General features: G+C 43.4%; 1 protein-coding gene across 2 annotated transcripts in view; it reads left to right on the forward strand.

Annotated features, from left to right (window-relative positions):
• The window catches only part of LOC126248241 (constitutive coactivator of PPAR-gamma-like protein 1 homolog), a 240,238-nt gene that overhangs the window by 173,397 nt on the left and 44,105 nt on the right, over positions 1–22,736 (forward strand). For both annotated transcript variants that reach the window (XM_049949081.1, XM_049949080.1), the window contains exon 14: positions 19,738–19,863. In XM_049949081.1, the coding sequence (XP_049805038.1) occupies positions 19,738–19,863 (126 nt within the window). The remainder of the gene's footprint in view (positions 1–19,737; positions 19,864–22,736) is intronic.

The raw sequence follows: 22,736 nt of genomic DNA on the forward strand, positions 1-22,736 counted from the left end.
AGTAGCACGTGGCCCGACTGCTGCCGTGCCACCTTTGCATTCGCCAACATGCCTGCAGCCACACATCATGTCCAGTCATACTCTGTGTGGATAGAAACACAGTTTGTGATTATTCCCTTTGGTGGTAACAAGGAGACCAGCAGAATGAAACAGGTAGTTCTGGTGGTGAATGAAGTAGAGATCATGATGTGAATTATAATCAACACAAGTCCAAAGTGTAGCCGAGTCATCTAAGCATATACCACAATCCACAGAAAGTCCAAATAACAAAACTTTAATCAGATGAGCTCAAAATACTCTGCTATCCAGTGGTGTGTACGTAAGACTTCAGTGACTAACAAGAGATTGGCTGCAATTACCGGGCTGCTGACAATCACTCATCAGAGAGAGGCACCTCCTAACTGCTTGCCTCGGTGGCTACATCCTGCCATGGCTGTCGCCCAGAGCCTGAGTGTCTCTGACATGTTCCCTCTGCCAATATTCGGGCTAGGTGGGGAATCCGAATCCCCCTCATACCAAAGCTCCCCCATCCCCCCCCCCCCCTTCCCCCCCCATTTAATCAGCACCTAAAGTCCAAAAGTGACCTGACTGTTATCGACATCACTGAAGAAGGGGATAGAGGAATGTCTGAATACTTGCCAAAGTTGCCCACGGACAGTCCCTATAGTGATTGTCTGGGTTGGGAGGTGGCACCGTCTGTGAGAGCCTGGCTGAGCGACTGAGTTTGGGACAAAGCTTGGACCAGCCTGCAGGGAAGTGGGCACCAGAAGTATTGTAGGTGGGACTGACAGGTCAGTCTCTGTGGGAACCACTGGCCAATAATGATCGACTTCCGCTGATGGTGAGGAAGGGAACTGGTGGTGGCGGGAGTGAGTAGCTGAAAGTGGCGTAGTGGGAGGAAGGATTTTGACCTCCATCAGTTCCCACCACTGGTCATTGTTGACTTCCTGAAGACACCTAACACAAGGACGGAAGTTGTAGTAGTAAGAGGTTCGCTGGTCCTTAGGTTGGTCGCAGGCAGCCCACTCACCTGGCAGTGATGGGAAATTGGTGTGTGTGGGGAGGCCAGCAGCTCCTGGCTGGCCTCAACCTCAAATATCTGCCCCACCCTGTTGCTGACAACAGTGCCTTGTGTCCACCTGGGGTTCTGTCTGAAAATACGAGCCCAGGCGGGGGTCCCAAGTATTGGGGGGGGGGTCTGTGCCAGTGTAGTAGTTGCAGCCATCGGTGTGACGTGGGAAGTTTGGGAGGGCATTGACACGAGCAACTGCGTCACTCCCCAGAATGTCCCAGATGTTTGAGGATAAGGCTGACCAGGAGCAGCTGGTCTGGCACTGTAATCAGCTTCGTCCGCACCATGATGTAGTGCCCCTCCACTCGCCCGCCATTTCCTGCCACCGCCAGCTAGGTGTGCCACCCATGTCCACCCTTTGCCAGTGCTGCTCAGGGCATGGCCAAGGGTTGAACCACTGTGCTGGGGCGGACTGGTTGTGGGAATAGGTATGGCAGTTCTGTATAGTGCATTCGCTGGCAGTGTCAACCCCAGGTAAATACACATCTCACCTTCATTCTACACATTCCACAATGTGCAGTGTGGAGGAACTGCAGTATGTGGGGGCAGATCATGGGAGGAACTACCATCCGACATTTATCATCATCACCAGCAAAATGACCCCCTTGGTGATGCCACAAGGAAAAATAATTGTGGCATTTTGGGTCGGCATCCTTAGGCACATCATGTGGCTCCCTCTGCCACACAGCAGACAACACATGGCAGAGGAGTGTATTGTGGGCCATTTCTGCCACTACTTCACATGCCTTAATCGGTAATCCATCAAGGATGTGTCCCTGGTTTGCGTCTAAGGCAAAAAACAGCACCTCATGCCTATAAAATTTGGCATCTGGGCCACATGGCAACCAGGAAAGTGAGTCCGTGATGGACTGCTGCATGGTGGGCTGATAATGGATCTCAAGGGTATAGTTACTGAGGAACTACGGCCACTGTTGTATCTGCTGTGCTGTTTTATCAGGAAGCTTTGAATAGGGTCTCAACAACGAAATAAGATGCTTGGGATCGGTGATCAGGTGAAACTGTGCATCAAAGAGGAACACTTGCTACCTCCAGATGCCGTATATGATAGCCGACGCCTCCATTTTAATTTTATAATAATTCCTCTCTACTGCATTTAATGTTTTAGATGCAAATGCAATGGGCTGCTCTGTGCTGCCAGTGTATTTGTGGAATAGCATAGTGCCCATGTCACAATTCGCTGAATCAGTGGCAAGCGTCAAACAGATGCTGGCATGAAATGCAGCTAAAGAAGGGGCTAACCCAAGGCATTTTTTAAGTTGCATGAAAATCATCTGTCCCACCTCTGATCACCGAGATTTAATACTTTTTTTGCGCAATTGACAAAACAGATAGGAAATGTGCTCCACATTTACTTTGCCAATGAACAACTGTAGTTCTTTGAGATTATTAGGACCTGGTGAGTCAGTGAATGCAGCCACATGATCCTGCTTCAGGGTGAGTGCTTCTCGACTTAATATGTGACCCAAGTAAGTGACACTTGGTGCAAAGAAACTACATTTTCCAAGGTAACTGCAGACCTTTGGCTTGGAGATGCTCAAACATCTGTAGATTGAGCATGTGCTGCTCCCCACGTGGCCCTGGTAACCACCAAATCGTCTATATAATTAACACAGTTGGAGATGCCTTGGGTAAGTTGCTGAAGGTATCTCTGAAATATCATGGGAGCGCTTGCAACCTCGAATGGTAACCTGTTATAACAAAACATGCCGAATGGCGTATTGAGCAATAAAAACTGTTACCTTTATGTCCATCTTTTCAAAGGTGGTTGCAGGACTCAGCTGTTCAGTTCAGGATGTCAAATCAAACACCTCTCAGCCGTATAATTTCCAAACTATTTATTTTATTTGGCTACCAGTTTCTTGTGACATCATCTTTCTCCCCATACCTGGAATTATCAGGTTTTTTTCCACATTTGAATAGCCACCCTGTTCAAGGAAATGTGGACCTGGATCCCTGTTGCACAAACTAATGTAGGTTTAAACAGCTGCTTTGATTGCGCACAATCATATACAGCCAGTTGAAGCTCAAAACTAGTGAGATCTATGTTTGAGAAATATTGGCCCCCAGCCAATGTAGCTAACAATTTCTCATGTCGAGGAAATGTGTACAAATTGACTTTTGCTTGAGCAGTAACGTCAGACTTAAAATCACCACAAATGCTACGTGATACATTAGGACTCTGAACCACAACCATGGGTGTAGCCCATTGGCTAGATGATACTGGTGATAGAACACATACTTTTTGTAAGCTATCTAGTTCTGTTTCAGCTTGCTTGCACATTATGAAAGGTACCAGGTGATCCCAACAAAACTTAAGCACTGCTGATTGCTTTAATAGGGTGGTGATTCTTAGGAAAGCCTGGGATTCTCAGAGAATAACATTTTACCCAGAAAAATCAGGTAGAATCTCAGGGAATTCCAGGTAGAATCTCAGGGAATTCTGTGTTTTTAACCTAACACTGGAATTTAATGTTATTGACCTTTATAGATCACATATTTTAAAAGACTTGTTATTTCAAAATGAGGATATTAGTCCATAAAAATTATTGATGTTTAAAAACTGCAGTTAGACTACAGCTGAGAGGAAAGAAAAGCTGTTATTGTGAGGTGCTCACCCCCCCCCCCCCTCCTCCCCTCTGCTCTCTGTCAATTTCTCAGAAGCTTCTTGTGACATCTTCCTCCCCATACCTCAAATTATCAGGGCGTTTCTCCAAGTTCAAGTAGCCACCCTGTTGAAGGAAAGATGGATCTGGAATCCTGTTGCACAAAGCAATGTAGGTTCAAACAGCTGTTTAAACTGTGCACAGAATGATTCAAGTTTTGGGAATGGGATCGGAGGTGAAACCAAATTAACCTGGTCCTTAATATGAAAACCAAAAAGGGCAAAAGCATCTGAACCAAAAATGTTATTTGACGTCCAGTAGTTGACTACAAGCAGTATTAGTTACTGGGCAACGTTTTTATACTTGGTTCGAATGATTACCTGACCCTGCAACAGAGATCGTCTGGCCATTGTAGACTCTACTTTGTGGCGAGGAGACTGGAGCTGTGGGGAGCCAGTGCACTGGTATATGTCTTCATTGATCAGAGACTGTCTTGGACGTCCTGTGTTACCTCTCATGTGACACTATCAGATGTCATTTTTCAACAGGACAATGCTTGTCCACACATGGCAAGTGTGTCTATGTACTGTCTGCATGATGTTGTGGTACTCCAATGGCAAGCAAGATCCCCAGATCTGTTCCTGATAGAAGGTCTGTGGGACAGCTTAGATATCAACGATGTTCCAGTGCTAGTATCCAAGACATGAAGGACCAGTTACAACAATTGTGTGCCAGCGTGCCTCAGAAGAGGACACAATGGCTTTATGACACCCTTCCCAACCGAATCAATCCATGCATCCAGGCCAGAGGGGGTGCAACAGCATACTGACAAAGAGAGCTTTTACGGCCAAGTTCTTTGTAAATTTGACTCGATTTTGTAGTCACTGAAACAACATTGCTTACCCTCTCATCTTTGAAGTTTCATTTTGGTCTTCTGCCCAGTCTGAGTGCTTCACCTTTTTTGCCGGGGAGTGTACATTGGAATTAATGTCCATGTTGACCCTGGTATCAGTGACTATGATCTCATTTCTTAACAGTTATGACCAAAGTAAAAAGGACAACTAAACTTGGAAGAAATATTTACATTTTAAGACAGCAAAATAAAGAAGCAGTAGTCTCATATCTCAATGAAGAACCCAAAACATTTAGCTATGGCGTTTGGGCAAGAGCAGGTAGAACTACTCAAGTTTGGAAGCATAGTTGACCATGTAATAGATAGATATGTACCCAGTATTACAGCTCTCTGTAAAAAAAATAAAAATAAAAAAAAACTACTATAGAAACAGCAATGGCTGCACAATATGTGTAAAACAAAGTGCCAAGTTAGAGAAATGTGAGATAAAACACAATTAAATGTCAAACTCGCAATGTATAAAGCCTTCAATGACCTCCATAGCAGAATCTTATCGAAAGATCTCACACAAAACCGACACCTGGTTGTATGTAAGGACACTTACACTGACGAGCCAAAACATTAAGACCACATGCTTAATAACTTGTTGGGCCAACTGTGTAACACAGTATATCACCGATTCTGCGTATCGTCGATTCTACTGTTGTTGTTAGATTTGTGGAGCTATGTGGCACCAGATATCTTCGCAAGAGTTATGTAATTCCAATGAATAACTGGCTGCTGATTGGTACATGCATTGATGGTGCTCGTTAGCTACCCAAAAGGTAACCATTGGATTCACATCAGGTGAATTTGGTGGCTGAGACATTAAAACGTAATTTCACTATCGCGCTCATTGAGCCACTGTTGGACGATTCTGGCTTCAAGACACAGACAATTATATTGATGAAAGATAGCAGAAGAATGTCTATCATAGCATAATACTGCTTCCACCAGCCTGCATTTGTGACGTACGGCACGTTTCGAGCAGCTGTTCGCCTGGATGACAGCCTTTGTGGAGATGACTGTCGACATGTTGTAGGAAAAAATGTGATTTGTCTGACAAGCCAACGTATTTTCAGTGATACACAGTACAATCTCGATAATCCCGAGCCCACTACATTCGTGATTGATGATATCGTTGGGACAACATGTGAACATGCAGGACTCATCTGCTGCGTAGCCCCTTGTTCAACAATGTGTTCTGAACGGTGTGCTCCGAAACATGTGTCCACTGGCATTGTGGTCTTTCACCAGAGGTGCCACAAATTGACATCTGTCCTACTTTACAGAGCAGACAAGCCTCCAAACCCCATGTTTTGCGAAGAGTTGTGGACGCCCAACCGCTTACCACCTAGTGGTTGTTTCACTACCCTATCACTTTCCATAGGTGCTCACAACAGTAACACATGAACATTCAGCCAGCTTTGGTGCTTTCAAGCTACTCGTTCACAAGCTTTGCGCAATAATAGTACTCTGTTCTTTGGCACTTATCTCAGTGGATTTCTCCATTCGCAGTGCATATCTTCGTGAGGGTAAGCCCCCATCCATCTCTCCTTGACTTACATATTTGTCTTACTGTTCCACCAGGAGGCATCCAACCTTGCAGTTTGTAGTGGTCATAATGCTTTCGCTTATCAGTGTAATAGGGCCACAGTGTCCAGACAGGGAACTGAAGTTGAGGGTTGCAAAGCAAAAGCAAATGTACTGAACCCACTTATCAAACATTCACTTACAGTGGAAATTCCTATTTAATTCTTGGGCAACTGCAAAGATAAGTGATTTAAATATTATAATTGGAAATGCCTGCTACAATGTAAATACTTCAGAAGTAAAGGAGACATTCCCTGAAAAGCAAAAGTATAGAGTCTTTGACAGGCACACACAAAAAAGAAAGAAAACTTGCTAGATTTTAGGATAATCCTCACTGTGCTGGATGCATAATGCGAGGGCTGCAGTTCAGCAGGTGGACTTGGACTAGGTTGAGAGAGAGAGAGAGAGAGAGAGAGAGAGAGAGAGAGAGAGACTGGGTAGATGGCTAGTGGCCTGGAGGGAGACAGCTGGTTTGCTGGCAAGGAATGCGGTAGGGAGAGGGTTGGCAGGTGCACAGGCGAGGCACTGATGCGCAGGTGTTGGCACTGGTGGGGAGCGGTGCTTGTTGTAGATGATGAGGGGATGTGAATTGGGAGAGGGTGACAAGACGGAAGAAGGGGAAACTCTCTGGTGAAGGTTTGGGTTACCGTAGATTGAGGGCAGGACGATTATGGGGGCAAAGGATGTGTTGCAAGGATAACTCCCATCTGCGTATTTCAGAGAAGGCGACGGTGGAGGGACGGATCCAAATGATCCAGGTTTTGAAGCAGCCGTTGAAATTGTACATATTATGCTCTGCTGCATGTTGTGCCACCGTGTCGTCAACTTTACTTCTGGCAACAGTTTGGTGGTGGCCATTCATCCGGGTGGACAGTTGAAACAGTTTAGTATTTGTATAAACTGTGTAGTGTTTGGAGCAGGTTGATACATGACATGACTGCATTAACAGGTATCCTAGTCTCTGAATGTAGGATAAGTCTGTAACAAACTGGAGCAGGAAATGGTGGATTGGGAAAGTCTTGTGCTTGGGTCATTCACAGTGATATGACCCTGTGACAAGGGGTTGGGAGTGAGAGTGGCATAGGGATGGACTATGAGGCTGGGCCATCTATGAGAGCAGCCATGTCATGTATCAACTTTATTGCAAACACTACACAGAATTTTATGTCGTTATGATGACCAGACAGCTGTCCACCAAGATGAACGGCCATTGCCAAACTGTTCCCAAGAACAGAATTGAGCGTCCGGTGGCACAAGATGCAGATGAAAATAATATACTCGATTTAAATGGCTGCTTCACATCCGAGGCCATATGGATCCTTCCCTCCACTACCAACTACGCAGATGGGAGTGATCCATTGTCCTGGCCTTAATCTCTGCCAACCCACTTTCACCTTCCCCCCCCCTCCAGGTAATAGTTTCCTCTTCCTGTATTCTGTCACCTTCTCCCAGTTCGCATCCCTACATCATCTTCAGTGTGGGGTGCTCCCTGCTGATTCTGACAACTGTCTATTACATGCCAAGCCTGTGCACTAACCACTCCTGCTTCTTGCATTCCTAGCCAGCAAACTGGCCGCCTCCCTCCAAGCCACTAGCCATCCACTGCAGTCCCTCTCCACCCAACACAATCCCCATCACAACCTAGTCCACCTGCCTCTAATTGCAGCACTGGCGTTGTGTGTCACCAGCACCCTGTGTGGAGCCATAGGAGTGTCGGTAAAATTGGCCAAATTCCAGGACCAAATGGAATACCTATAAGACTATTCTCAAACAAAAATCTGTGCCTTGTAGTTTGAAGAAAACACAACACAACACAAGACAAGAAGAAAGTAGCAGGAGTGATCCCCAAAACTACTATTCAGTATCTATATCTGCCCATTGTAGTATCTTAGAATGTAGTCTGAGCTCAAATGTAATGAAGACTTTTGAACAGAATGAGATCACCTCCATCCCATCCAGCATGGATCACAGAAATATAGGTCATGCAAAACCCAACTATGTGCTTTTCTCACATAGCATCTGAAAGCCATGCATTAAGCCAGGGGTGGGCAATTGTTTTGGCTCGGGGGCCACATTATAGACACAGAGGTTAGTGGAGGGCCGCACCTTATAAACTTCCACTTCTAATGCCGTATATAGACTGGTGGCATATATATATGTGGGTGCGCGCGTCCGCAGTATTCCCAAAATGACATATAGTCACAGGTTTGTTTGATCCAGGGCAGAGTGTCACAAAGTTGTTGGAAAACTTGAACTGGCAGACACTTGAAGATTGACACAAACTATTCCATGACAGTGTATTTAAAAAGTTTCAAGAACTAGTGATATTGGAGTAATCTAGGGATATACTATAACCTCTATATATCACTTCTGTAAGGACCGTAAAGACAAAGTTAGATTAAATACTGTGCACGTAGATATATTTAAGCAGTTATTCTTCCCATACTCCATACACAAATGGAACGGGTAGAAGCCCTATGATAAAATGGGAGGTACCGTATGCCATCCGCTTCACAGTGGTTTTGCAAAGTGTACGAGATGTAGCAATAAAGAAACCAGACTGGTTGTAGTGTGCATTTTAGGCTTTGCTGATGACAAAAAGAAGAGTGAGGGAATAAACTTGGGGCTGTGAACCTTCTTAGAAATGGTTTGTTGTCTGTGGTCCATCGGAATTAATCTATGCTGTAAAATGGAACAAGCTGTTAACGTCAAATACCTCACAAAACTTGCAAAACTCACCACAGAAATCTACAGTTTGTTGCAACAAGTTTATGGTGATGAGTGTCTATCTTGTACCCAAGTTTTCAAGTGGGTTACGAGGTTCAAGGATGGTAGGGAAGACATTGAAGACAATCCGGAATCGGGCTGTCCTTCCACTTTGAAAACTGAAGAGAATGTGGAGGAGGTCAGGATAATTGTTTGCGAAGACTGCTGCCTGAACATTTGAACTATTTGAGAATTTGCTTGCATCAGTAAGGAAACCTTTAGACAGATTTTGCACGATGATCTGGGCATGACAATGGTTTGTGCTAAAGGGGTGCCAAGAATACACACAAATGAGCAAAAGCAACATCGAGTGGACTGCTGTGCTGGCACTCTTGAGAACATTGAAAATAACCCTGATTATCTCAGCAACGTAATTACATGTGATGAAACATGGATATTTCAGTACAGTACAGAGATTAAGTGACAATCCATGCATTGTAAGAGCCCTCAATCCCCTAGCAAGAAGAAAGCAAATATGAGCAAATCAAAATTCAAAGCAATGATGATTGTTTTATTCGATATCTGAGGGGTTATCTACATTGATTGTGTGTCTGAAGGTCAGAATGTCAATCAAGCTTATTATGTAACTGTTATGAAAACCCTTCATGAATGTGTGTGACGAAGGAGACAGATCTGTGGAAGAATCACTCGTGGATTCTTTATCAGGACAATGTGCCAGTACATAATACAATATTTGTGAAGAGGTTTTTGGTGAAAAACAAAATTCCAGTAATGGAACATCCACCATATTCAACTGACGTAGCACAATGTGATGTCTTTCTCTTCCCAAAATGGAAGTCTACACTCAGAGAAATGAGATTTGAGTCCATGGATGCAGTGAAGAAAAAAGCGATGAGCCTCCTCAATGGCATAACATAAAAAGACTTGCAGCACTGCTTCCAACAGTGGAAAATTTGCATGGAGCATTGCAGGGAACAGGGAGGAGACTACATTGCAAGGGACAACATTTCAGTTGTGTAAGTTTTTTCAATGAAGAGTTAGAACATGATGCAATGTAACACATTTTACTCTTAGACTTTTAGTGATTTGCAAATATTCTACAGATATTTTGTGTGCTCAGATTCTCTCTCTCTCTCTCTCTCTCTCTCTCTCTCTCTGTGTGTGTGTGTGTGTGTGTGTGTGTGTGTGTGTGTGTGTGTGTGTGTGTGTGTCCTCAGTGCTAGTAACAAAATATTTTGCTTCATCCCCAAAAACAAAATTCTCATGAAAATAGTCCTCCTCCAAATGCATTTGCATTCATTTTGAAAACTTGAAGCCCCTCACCTTGTCGTTGTGCACCAGAGCTTACAGCAACTGTGTATGGTAAAATTTCAGCTTAATTGTTTTGTAAAATGTTCTGAACAATATGTTGTGGAATCTTCAGAGCTCTGCTTGCTGTGTTAATGGACTTGTGTGGGCTACTTAACAAACTTACTCACATATACTGAGCTATTTCTTCATTCACTTGTTGATAGACTTCAATAATTGCAACATATTGTGTATTGGCTTCTGCTCTGGGATCCTCAGCCAAAATTTTTTTAATGATTTTCCTAACCTTTCACCAGCACAAGTGGCTGGCACTATCAAAGATTCAGTCTTCGTTGCAGGAGGCAGATTGGAGTCAAACCCATAGCCAGAGATTAACCTGTCATGCCGACAGCTGAGGGGTTTTCTCGGGTCATTACTACTGTGGTTCTCCCTTTACTACCTGCGTTAGTTGCTTGCTGCGGCACAGGAATCCATGATCCGTTTATTATGATGCTTTGGTGCTTTCTTCCCTCTTGTTGAAACTGTTGTCATCTTTCTATGGCTTCCCTGAACAAGTGAGTGTGCTAGCTGTTCTCTGCAGCGAGTTGTTGTTGTTGTTTTTAGAAACATAATAGACATCGTTTGCCAAGACTTTCCTCTGCTACATTGCAGTCAACTAGCAGAAGTATTTGTCATAGGACGACAACAACAGGTTTAGTATTCCTTGTTTATACTATACGACCTCAAAGTTAGTCAGTAAGTCTGCATCAGAAACCTGCAGCTCCATATAATCTGAAAAACAGTTACTTGGACGATATACTACTGTTGCCAGGATGACGTGCTTTGTGTGGATGGAGAGAAAGGCAAGTGTTTATTAGTGGATTTTATTGTAAAGGAATCTCAATAATATCCAATTTACAGATGTTTAAATGAAACTATTCAGCAAAAGTCATAGCTGCAATACAGAACCCCACCTATATAGCACAGCCATAACACACTCAATAGCTACAACTAAGGTTGCAATAGACATGGCAAAATTACCAATACAAGAACAGAATGAGATTACAACAAAAATAGCAAAACTCGTAGCAAGAGAAATACAAAACTTAAAATGCTTCAGTAGAAATACACACAATGAACAAAATGTTCTTAAAAATATGAAAATAAGCTGAGAACACACAACATGATATTAGTAAAGTCCAATAAAGGTAATTTTTGTGGTAATTACAAAACATAAAAATTACGTAGAAAAAGTACTGGACATCTTTAAAAATAACAATAATACAATGATATGTCGTAACCCATCTAATAGATTCAGTGCAAAGGTCAAGCAAACAATAAAAAATTTTAAAGTTATCATCTCAGTTTGAGACAAGCAATCATGGACTGTTGTAAACACCCGAAATACATATTTATAAGCACAGCCCAAAAGTCACAAAGAATCCATTCCAAAATTGTGTGTAATTAATTACAGTGATATCCCAACCTATATTTTAAGTAAGAAACTAAATGCAGTGGTAACCAAATTATGTACTTACACTAAAAAATTACACAGTAGAAACTCTAGTATATTGGCTCACACTATAACAAATAGAAAGATCCCACAAAGAGGAAAGTTTGTATCATTCAACACAACCAACCCCTTCACCAGTATACCAGTGACAGAAACAATAGAGATAATAAAGAAACATCTGATACTCCATAGGAAGATATCTGCTGCCAAGGCATATTAAATAATAGTTAGTTGAACTCACCCTATCAGGAAATTATTTCGAATCTGAGAACAAAATTTACAAACAGATGAACTAGCGGTGGGCAGTTGCAGTGCTGGCACAATAGTTGATATTAAAACATTAGAAGACAATTTTTTCAATTCAAGTTAGCACTCTTTAGATAAAACAGGTGGAACTAAATCACAAACAATATTTGGCCCATCAGACGGCTCATGATTGTTTTGTGAGTATGTGCATGGCAAGCAGCTACTCTTTCCTTTTCCGTGCTGCAGTCTTTATTATCTGACCATCTGATCACTGTCTCATGGGGGCAGTCTGTAGTGTGGATGGACTGGGGAAGAACACCTTAAATAGCACCTACTGCACGCAGTGTTAAAAGATCATCTGCGTACAATACTTGCGTAAGCTCTTATTTGCATCCAAAGCTGATGTGGTAGCCAATCTGATGTGGTGGGGTCACTTTGTACCTTTTGGTTGAGACACCTGACAACACAGGGATCACACTGATGCTGCCTGAGCTGCTAGCTCCCCACAAATGGCCAGGTATAGACACCAGTCTTCCTGGGGCATCAGGACTTCTAGCAGTCGCCGTCGTGCCAGCTGGGTGACGCCCATGGGCAGAGCCCTTGATCGGAATGAGTGGCATCGTGGCAGGCAATTTGCATGTGAAACATATTAAGTTACACAGAACAATAGCTTTCCTGATCCGGCTGTCTCTTCCGACAGGAATTGAAATGTCAATGCAGACAGTTACAACCCTACTGTTTTTCCTACCTGTCGACCCCATTGGAAAGGGGACAAGCCAGACTTCTAGGAGCAAAACAATTTATTCATTACTTATTATGTACTCGAACTGATGGGAATATGTTTACTACAATAAAGCCATTATTTTTTGTGGAGCTTACTGAAGATAAATTTGGAAAAGTTGAGTCGTTAGGAAAAATATGCAGTAGGTCACTGTTAATATTAAAGCCTCTGCTGGTGCACTGTTACTTGTTTATGGAGCCAAACACAGGACTGTATAGAATACAATAATACGGAAGTGGCAGTCATAGATGATACCAAAGCAATAGCAGTGTTCTAGCCCAGCGTAGCATTGCACATTGAAAGTGTGAACAAGAGCGAAATCCAAATGGTGTGAGATACCCCAATCTCAGGTGCAACCCAGTATGATGGCTGTGGACAGGAAGACAAATAATGATGATCACACAGATAGCCTTAAATGTACATTTATTGTAGCATAACCACAGAAAGTAAAGTCTCCCACATGACAATAATAACAGAAATAATCAATCATCATCAGATGTAGGTACAACATAGTCCAAATAAATGTTGATTTGGTAATCGCCCTGGCGCCTTACACTGTAGCACGGGGTCTTCTGCGAAGTGTATGGTACCTGCTGTGTGGTATAGCAGAGCGATGCGGTATGGTGCAGACTTGGTAGGAGCTCCAACATTGGGACTCTGTAGGCAGCTAGTGCAAGTGGCGTGGAGCATAGCTGTGACTGCAAGTGGTTGCTACAGGTTGTGCCACGGCTTCCATGGTGGAGTAACATCTGGGGGGCTCTCAATGACCAGGTGACCTGCTAGTGCGAGCTAGTTCCCAATTGCAGTGCTACCATTGTTGCTGCTGCATGCACTGCCTGTGAGCAATGGTGTTAGTTCCTGGTGGTGCCTGCTAGCGTTAAGCCTGTAAGCATAATATTCATATTAGCCCCAAATCCAAATACACAATATACTGGGAAGGCATATAAAGTGTCTGGAAGGGGAGTGCCTTTGGGCGGAGGGTCAGCAACCCACTGGACACAGCTGATGTGTGAGAACAGGTGTGGTAGAGTATGCAGGAGCCCAGCATTGCTTGTACTACAGCAGTCTCTACAGCTCTTCGGGCATTCGAATGTCTGGGTGACATACCAATGACCATTTCCCCACATGATGCTTTGAATATTGTCCAAGGAATAATCTTCCACTAAGACGTTATACTCCAAATAGATGAGGAACTATGGGCTAACCTTGAGCAGTCAGATGTACATTTTGTCTGATGCATCCAAGAAGGTCCCAAGGATAATAGAATTGATACAGGCACCTTTATCTTAGCCTTGGAAGGCAATGTCCTCCCGCAGAAATTAGTCACGGTATACATATGTGATTTGAACCTTATGTCCCACCGTCCTCGTAGTGATTTCAGTGCTTGCACTTTGGTCGTACGTCATCCCACTGCGTGGTGAACCCAAAATGTGGAAACTGTGGATGATCATTCTATGTAGGCAATCCTTGTGATCGCCCAACTTTGTGTGTCAGTTCCATGGAGCACCATCCTCCACCAGTATGCCCAATTTTCAAGAAAGCAATGAAAATACAGGAATATAAATTTATTGACCGGCTGTCATATACTGAGGAACATAAGAAATATGAATGCCTACATCCTGTCGATATGACATTCAGTTATGCGAAAGTCACAGCCCTTACTCCCACTACCAGAATTTTTTCAGAGCCAGTTCTCCCACTGTGCTCCTGTGGCATTGTCTTCCTACATCTGGACAGAGGAGCAGCTTCCTCCTCCGGCATCTACCAGTGACAGGGCTCTGTCTTGGGGACGCTTCTCCCTGATACCAGTCAGGAGTTGGAGAAACCGCTACCTGTGGGTCCCTAGGCTGCCAGTTCTTAATGCGTACCCATGCTTGTCACGAATAGGCTCTCACAAGAATTCCGGCCACCGAAGGCTGCAGTGGAGGAGGAAGAAGAGGAGAAACTGGAAAAGGATACTCTGCTAATCATGGAGGCACCAAATCCCCTTACACCTTCAGATTCTGAGCCAGTGTTCATTAATGTGGCCTGTGAGTGGATTACCATTGTACCGTGTTGGAAGCAATAGTGGTGTGAGTGCAAACAACCTCAGAAATCACCATTTGCAATATCTACATAGTTCTGGGCAGGCCACTTACTTACCTCGAGTTGACTACCATAATTCAACAACTTCCCTTCCCTTTCTGCTTCTTGGGGATTTCAGTGGCACCACTCCCTGTGTGGGAGTACCACTTCATCTGGTACTGTCCTGCTACTTGGCCAGCTTCTTACCAACTGTGACATATGTCACGTCACTGATGATACTCCTACCCATGTCAGTGCTGCCATTGCACCTTTTCAGCTATCACTGACTCTCTCTTCCCCTGGTCTCATGGCTTCACTGCATTGGTCAGCCAGTCCATTTTCCAGTGATCCTGTCACTTCCATACCGTCACCAGATGGACTGACTACCACATTGGTTGTTTCGAACAGCTAATTGGGAGTTGTATGACCCAGCTTTTACCTTCGCCCCCTCAGGCAGATTGCATTGACAGGGTTGTGCAAGATGTCTCAGATGCATCACCCATCCACCAGAACTGTTATTTCCCTTTCTACTGTTCCCATCCACTGCTGGCTGGTGCCGTAAAGCACCAAAGACATTGCAAAAGTTATTCAGAATCACTGAAGAGCTCTGCAACATTTCAAGTGACATCCTTCGTAGACCAACCCTGTCACTTTCAAGTGACTTGGTGCGAAGGCTCACTATGTAATTAAATGCAGTAAGAAGGAATGCTGGGAGCACTACATCTCCTCCCTATGATCATATGCTTCTGCATTCCATATGTGATCCAAGCTCCATAATCTTCTGGGCCGCCAACAGTCCACAACTGTTCCAGGTTTTGTCCTTCAAGATGCTTTTTGTACCAGTGCATCGGTTTGTGCTAAAGATTACAACTCACTTTGGGACAGCACCAATGTCCTCTTCTTTCCTGGTTTCTTTTCTGCTGTAAGAAACAAGCTGAGGTGTCCCCGTATGTTTCACTGTCTGCTAAGCTGAATCATAATGAACCTTCACTGACTGGGAACTGCTTCAGGCTCTTGCATTGTCTCATGATATGGCCCCAGACCTTGATTTAGTTAATAATCAGATCATCCAGTACCTGAATGTTACTCAAAAGCTACATCTACTCAGGGTCTTCAACTGTTTTTGGCTGGAAGGTGTCTTCCTTTCGCAATGGTGAGGTAGTAGCGCCATCCCAGTCCTTAAGCAGGGCAAAAACCAAATGTCTCGACAGCTACTGACTGATTAGCCTCACCAACGTGCTCTGCAAACTACTTGAAAGGGTTGTTACCCATAGATTATGCTGGGTTCTCAAGTCTTGGGCCTTTTGTGGTTTCCGGGACAGATGATGCACAACTGACCACCCTGTCTGGTTGGAAACATCAATCTGACAGGCTTCCTCTAAATGCTGACACCTCGTCACAGCCTTTTTTGACCTACATAACGTGTATGACACTGCTTGGCACCATCACAAATTACTTACACTCCAGGACAGACTTTTAAAGCTCCGTACCGATTTTTATTTGGCAGTTTTTTATCTTATTGGTTGTTCCAGGTTTGAGTTGATACTTCACTGTGTTCTTCTTGGGTCCAAGAGAATGGCATCCCACAGGGCTTTGTCCTGAGTGTCGCACTATTTCTCATTGCCATCAAAGTGCTAGTGACCTCTGTTGGGCTGGTGGTCACCCCTGCATTGCATATCAGTGACGTTTGCATTTGGTACGGCTCCCACTCAGTAGCCTTCACTGAACGCCAGATCCGAGGCATCATCCAGTAGTCATCTATGTGGACCCTTTCCCATGTGTTCAGATTCTCTCCTGCAAAAATGTGTCTCATGCATTTCTGTCGTCCTACTATGATCTGTCCTGATTCAGAACTCTACTTGGGTACCCAGCACTTAGAATTTGTTGCACAGTCCCATTTTTTTGTGCCTTTGTTTTGATAAAAAGCTGATTTGGCTGCCCCATATTCATTAACTAAAGACTACTTGTATGTGGATGCCGAACAGACTGCTTCTGCTACTTTGACCACACCTCTTGGGGTGCGGATAATGCAGCCCTTCTCTGTATTTACCAAGCCATGGTCTCATACTGACTCAACAGTGGTTGCCAGGTTTATGGCTCAATGGTGTCTTTGACTTTGAAATTGTTAGATCCAGGCCACCATCGTGGAGTTAATTTGGCTACTGGCACCTTCCAGACTGGTCCCGTAGACAGATGCCTTACTGAAATGGTGGGGATCTTACCCCTTCAGTTTCAGTGGTACCAACTCTTGGTCTCCTATGTAGTTATCATTCAACAATTCCCTCATCATCCAACATATTCTTCTTCTTCTTTTTTATTTTCACTTATCTCTTTATACCCTCCCTCATGTGGGATTACCATTTGGAATGCCCCTCAGAGCCCTCTACCAAGATCTCCACCTCTCCTCCCTGGAATGTGCTTCCTGTATTGACAGATGATTCATGAACGGCTGAATTGTTTCTCTGCTTTCTGCTTGAAAGTGGTTTTTATTTTCAGATAGAAGGTTGTAAGCTACCATTGTAGCAGGGGCAGGATGGTGGGACAGTAGGTTTTATCATCCTATATAAGTTGTAGTGTGTGTCCTTTGTCCCTTTGTGTTATAATGCTTTTAGGGTGGATGTTTTAATGTGTCGTAGAGTGACTGGCTTTTCCTTTTTATTCTTGTGGTCGGCCAGCAGCGGTCATCTGCTCTCGTTTTTACCCCTTCTCACTGTTTCTTGCTTCTCTCTATGGTTTTCTTTTCCTGTTTTTGTCCATAGTGGTGTTGGTTGTCCTTCTGTCGTTCTTCTGGTTCTTCCTTTTTGTTATTGTGCTGTATGTCTGCTTTCTGTTCTTCTTTACATTGTGTAATTATTGTACTGGGAACAAGGGACCGATGACCTCGCAGTTTGGTCCCTTCCACCGCTCTTTTAAACCACCCAACCGGGATGATGCGGGGTTTGAGGCGTTTCCTGCTCCATGCTGGGTCTGGGACCCCCGACCCTATCTCCTTGACCAGCTCACTCTTTCACCCTTTTCTTACTCTGTTTTAATTGCTTTTAGATGTGGTTTGTCTCTCTTTCTGCTGCAACATATTCTCTATTTTAGAGGTAGCACTCTGTTGAATAGTGGGTGCTGTTTAATGCCTTGACCACACTGGAGCAGGTGTGGGACAACTGCGTATCGGGCAACTCCCGTCATATGCAGAGCCCCGGGGACACTCACCAGCTCCCGTGTCTGTTTCCTGTTTCTCTCCTTTTGTTTTTATTATTGACAGCCCAGCTAATGTCCATTACATTTTTAGCCTTATTGCTTTTGGTGATGTGACCCTGCTAACTAGAAAACATTCTTCGCTCTGTAACTGTCTTCACCCTTCATTAGAATGGTGGGTATCAAATGTAGGATTGGGCTTTTCTCACCATTGGATGCACTCTGGGAGACCCCTCATCTGCTCTGAGCTGTGTACAGACCTGATCCGTACAGTTCTCTGTAAATTCTTTCTCAGCTCTGGCATCAGTAATGCCTTCAGTGCCCCATTCGTACAGCCCCTACATACTTTCATCATCAGAGCACGTAGTTTGCGGACCTCACTAATTCTGGATGAACTACCCCTGGATCAAGGGACTAATGACCTTACTGTTCAGTCCATTAATCCCCAACTAACCAACCAACAAACAACACATGGAAAACATTATTAACTTCCTAAAAGAAAAGGAATGCATTTCAGTGCCTCATGACACCAGGAAATAAATTAAAAACAGCAGAATGCTCAACATACAAATATCTTTGCACAGTATGTGAAAACATAGTAATACAATCTTTGTAATGTAGCTATTACCATTGATTTACCACAAGTGCAAACTCATCATAAACATGTGTGTCACTGAAGTAAGCTTTCCTGTCAGACAGATGTAGATGCAAATACAAAGGTGAGCTCCATGTTTAAATTTCCAACAAATATTGTAGGATCATTTGAAAATGGCACAATAGCTGAAACAAGACGTATCATGTATAGCAATGAGTTATTAAGTCATTGTGCAGTAGAAACTTCGAAAAAAAATATACTTTCCCCTTCACCGTCGTGATGCGTACTGTGGGCGCATCAAAAAAGAAACGTTTGGAATCATAAAAATGTTTGCAGTTTCTAAATCCTAGGTACAACTGTAACAACAATATAAGGAAAAGGATATTGTTACTGTAAAAGTGACCTGCTGAATTGCAGACAGACACAAGGAAAAGACTGCTACACATTTAGCTTTTGGCCAAAGCCTAGGGAAATTGTGTTGTGGTCTGAGCTGCCAGAGATGGTGGTCATGTGTGCATGCTTGTGTAAATGAATGTGTGTGTGTGTGTGTGTGTGTGGTGTGTGTGTGTGTGTGTGTGTGTGTGTGTGTGTCCTTCTCTGAAGAAGGCTTTCACCGAAAACTAAATGTTTAACAGTCTTTTCGTTGTGGTGGTCTGCAATGCAACATGTCATATTTACCGTGAGTAGCAATCTATCCTTTTCCTTGTATTGTTGATGTTCCAACCTGGAGCTTCCACTGTGATTAAGTACTAACTAAGTCTGGTAATGCAGTAATTACATAGCCACTGTCACATGGGAGGAGAGGGGTTGAGATGCCAATATAATAATCCAAATCTAATATTTCTGTGGTGTCACCATATCACTTGTGGATAATACTGGGATGTTGTAATGGAAAGACTGTGTCTGATTTTTTGGCTCAATGTTCTCCAATCTGAGCTTCTACTCCATACATCAAGAGACAATGTCGACAAGGCATTAAACTGGGATCTTCATTTCTTTCTGTAGCTAATTGTGTGCAAACATCGAAATTAAAAGTTGAATTTGTGTGCTTAAGATTAAATGCTTACTCTTAGCCTATAAGGATGATTAAGCCTCACAGAAAACAAAAATAATGTTGTTAATTAATTTCATAAAATTTTCTGTGATGTTCTCAGGTCTGCTATAGATGACAAAAGGAGACGACTTAGAGCATTTTTGACATGTATGCGGTCTGACACACCGTTAATGTTGAATCCCACATATGTGCCACAGCATTTACTCGTTATGGCATCTGTTTTGCGGTAAGTGTCCTCCTAAAACTTCTTATAATGCTATGTACTACTATTTCTTGATTTTAGTTTCCTGCATATTACGAAGATTTTAATCTTGCTGAGATAACAGTGTGATGATTCTGTTTTATTAGTAATCCAGAGGTGTAGTGGTGGACCTAGTAATGTACCACCACTTGAAATTAATCACTGGCAAATCTTAGTGAACGAAATATGTACCACATTGCACAGTGGGTTGGATTCCATGGTGAATTGTAGTTTTGCCACTCCAGCATTCTCTAGTTGAGCTGCCTTTCTTAGCAACAGCTTCACACTTTTTAACCATTCTTTTCACATCATATTTACTCTACCTTACATCAGGTCTGTCAAAGATAACTGTTTTGGTTCATGGATTCTAAGAATTACATCATTGACTATAGAAATAATTGCTTCATTTTCAATTTAAAAAAGTATGTTGTTTGTGAGGGGTTTCATTCTAAAACAGAAGCTATATCTCCTGTGTTGTCTCATCAGTTGTATTGCAGACAGGCAGCATATGTGCCAGAATTCTTCAGCAATATCATCCACTAATAAGGCAGAAAGATGAACAAGTGGTTTCTGTGATGCAAAGTGGAAGCAAATTAAATGGAAAAGTCAACCAAACTTTTTTTTCCCTGAAGGGATGTGTGCAACAGTTCAGTAACAACTGTAGTATTGAGGTGACACTCCCATTAATTCAGCAGGCCTTTAAGAGAGACTGCTTGTTCAGATGACAAGTTCTATGATGGCTCAAGCCATTTGAGAGGGGCCAATAGGAGGCTGGTGACGTATTCCATAATGGAATCCATCACTCTCCTGATTTATTAAATTATGAATTACAGTTGAGACTTCAGTTTGTAGTAGAAGCTATAAACACAGTGAAAACCACTGTTTATAACATTGTAAGTTCAAGGTTTCAGCACAAAAAAGGTGTGTGCCAGATTGTTCCTAAAAGTGTTGACCCACAAACAAAAGGACATGCCAGTGCTGTAGTGTAAAGAACTCGTGGGAATTTGTGAAAATGATAAGAATTTTTTTTAAACTTTGTTATAACTGGTCATGAGTCATGGTTTTTATTATTATTATTATTTTATTGTGACCCAGAGACAAAAAGGCAGAGTTCAGAGTGGCACACAACAATGTCACCCTGTCCCTAGAAGGTATGCATGAGCAAGTCCAGGATCAAAATCCTGCTCATTGTCTTCTTTGATGTCAGAGCCATTGTCCCCCAAGAATTAGTATCTACTGGACCACTGTGGATGCAGCTTTCTACTTGTAAGTGCTCAAAAGACTGAAAAGGAGGATCACACACTACAAAAGGGACATCAAGGATGAGTGGAAACTGGCATTACAAAAATGCGCCAAGTCACAGTGTCTTCGCTGTCAACACATTTCTGGCCAGAACCCACACCCAATTGCTTTCCCCATTCTCCATACATGCTGTGTTTGTCAATAAATCACACTACTATTCTGCCCCCCCCCCCCCCCCCCATCCCCGGGTACTGACATGCAAGCAGTTGTAGTTGAAATTTATGTGTGTTAGAGGATCATTGTTTGATCGCTGTATTTACCTCCACAAGATGAGATAGGCTCTGAGGCTCTCTCATATCTTGTAGAACAACTCTGTCAAGATGTCAGTACCCATTGTGTGTTGTGAGGCTCGACCTCTACTTGCCTAGACTCTTAATCATTGAGCATTTTGCTCAGGCCTCAGCATCGGTCCACTATCTGCCCGAATTTCATCTTCTCAAGTACCATCTGTAACGACTTCCTTTATCTTTTGTTCCCTGCTACCTGGAGCCTTATAACACCCCATTTAGTAAGTGGGAATTTGCCAGCACCATTGCTCTCAGTCCCAACACAGGGTTCCTCGACTGCACCAGTTGCACAACCAAATGCTTTCAACACTCTCTGGAGTGGTGAGGGAGATCCAATGGTAAGAAAATGTTTCAGTTTTGAAATAGGGTAAACCACCTCTTCAGATGGACAGCTTCATCTGATTAGTTTAACCAATGTACCCTGCAAGTTACTTGACTGTATGGTGACTCGAAGGCTGTATTCAGTCCTGGAATTTTGGGACCTTCTGACTTCGACCCAGTGTGGTTTTTGCCGAGGCTGATCTGCCGCAGATAATTTAGTCCTTATGGAGCCTGCTATCTGAATGACTTTTGCCCAGCATCAGCACCTTGTTGTAGCTTTCTTCAATCTGCATAAATCTAGTGATGCCACATGGTGCCACCACATTCTTTCCACCTACATGAGTGGGGCCTCCGTACCCTGCTCCCAATTTTTATTGGTAAGTTTATTTCATGTTGCACTTTTCAGGTACAGGTTCCCCCTCCCTTAGTACCTCCCATCTGCTGGTGAATGGGGTTGTTTAGGGTTCTGTTTTGAGTGTTCCTCTCTTTTTAGTGGCTATCAGTGGTCTGGTGGCAGCTGCAGAGACCCCGTCTTTGAATGCTGATGATTTTTGCATTTATTTTTGTTTGTGCGCATTTATTTTTGTTTGTCTGAACACAGACTACAGGAACCAATACACTGAGCACAGTCATGGACTCTCACCTGTGGCTTCCATTTTTCGGCTGCCAAGACTTGTGTTATGCACTTCTGTCGTCACTGTACAGACCATCCCCATCCTGATTTGTACGTTGTTGGCCAGTGCATCAATGTGGTGGATTTTTTAGGAATTGTCTTTGATGCCCGGTTGACATGGCATCCCCATCTTTATCAACTAAACTGGACATGGTTGTTGCACCTAACATTCTTCGATACCGCAGCAACAAAAACTGGGGCATGGACCACTCTTTCCTGATCAGCATTGGTCCAGGCTCAGCAGCAGCTTCAACGTTGCAGATGCTGGACCTGAT

This window comes from Schistocerca nitens, chromosome 3 (genome assembly GCF_023898315.1).
Source record: "Schistocerca nitens isolate TAMUIC-IGC-003100 chromosome 3, iqSchNite1.1, whole genome shotgun sequence".
Classification (NCBI taxonomy): Eukaryota; Metazoa; Arthropoda; class Insecta; order Orthoptera; family Acrididae; genus Schistocerca; species Schistocerca nitens.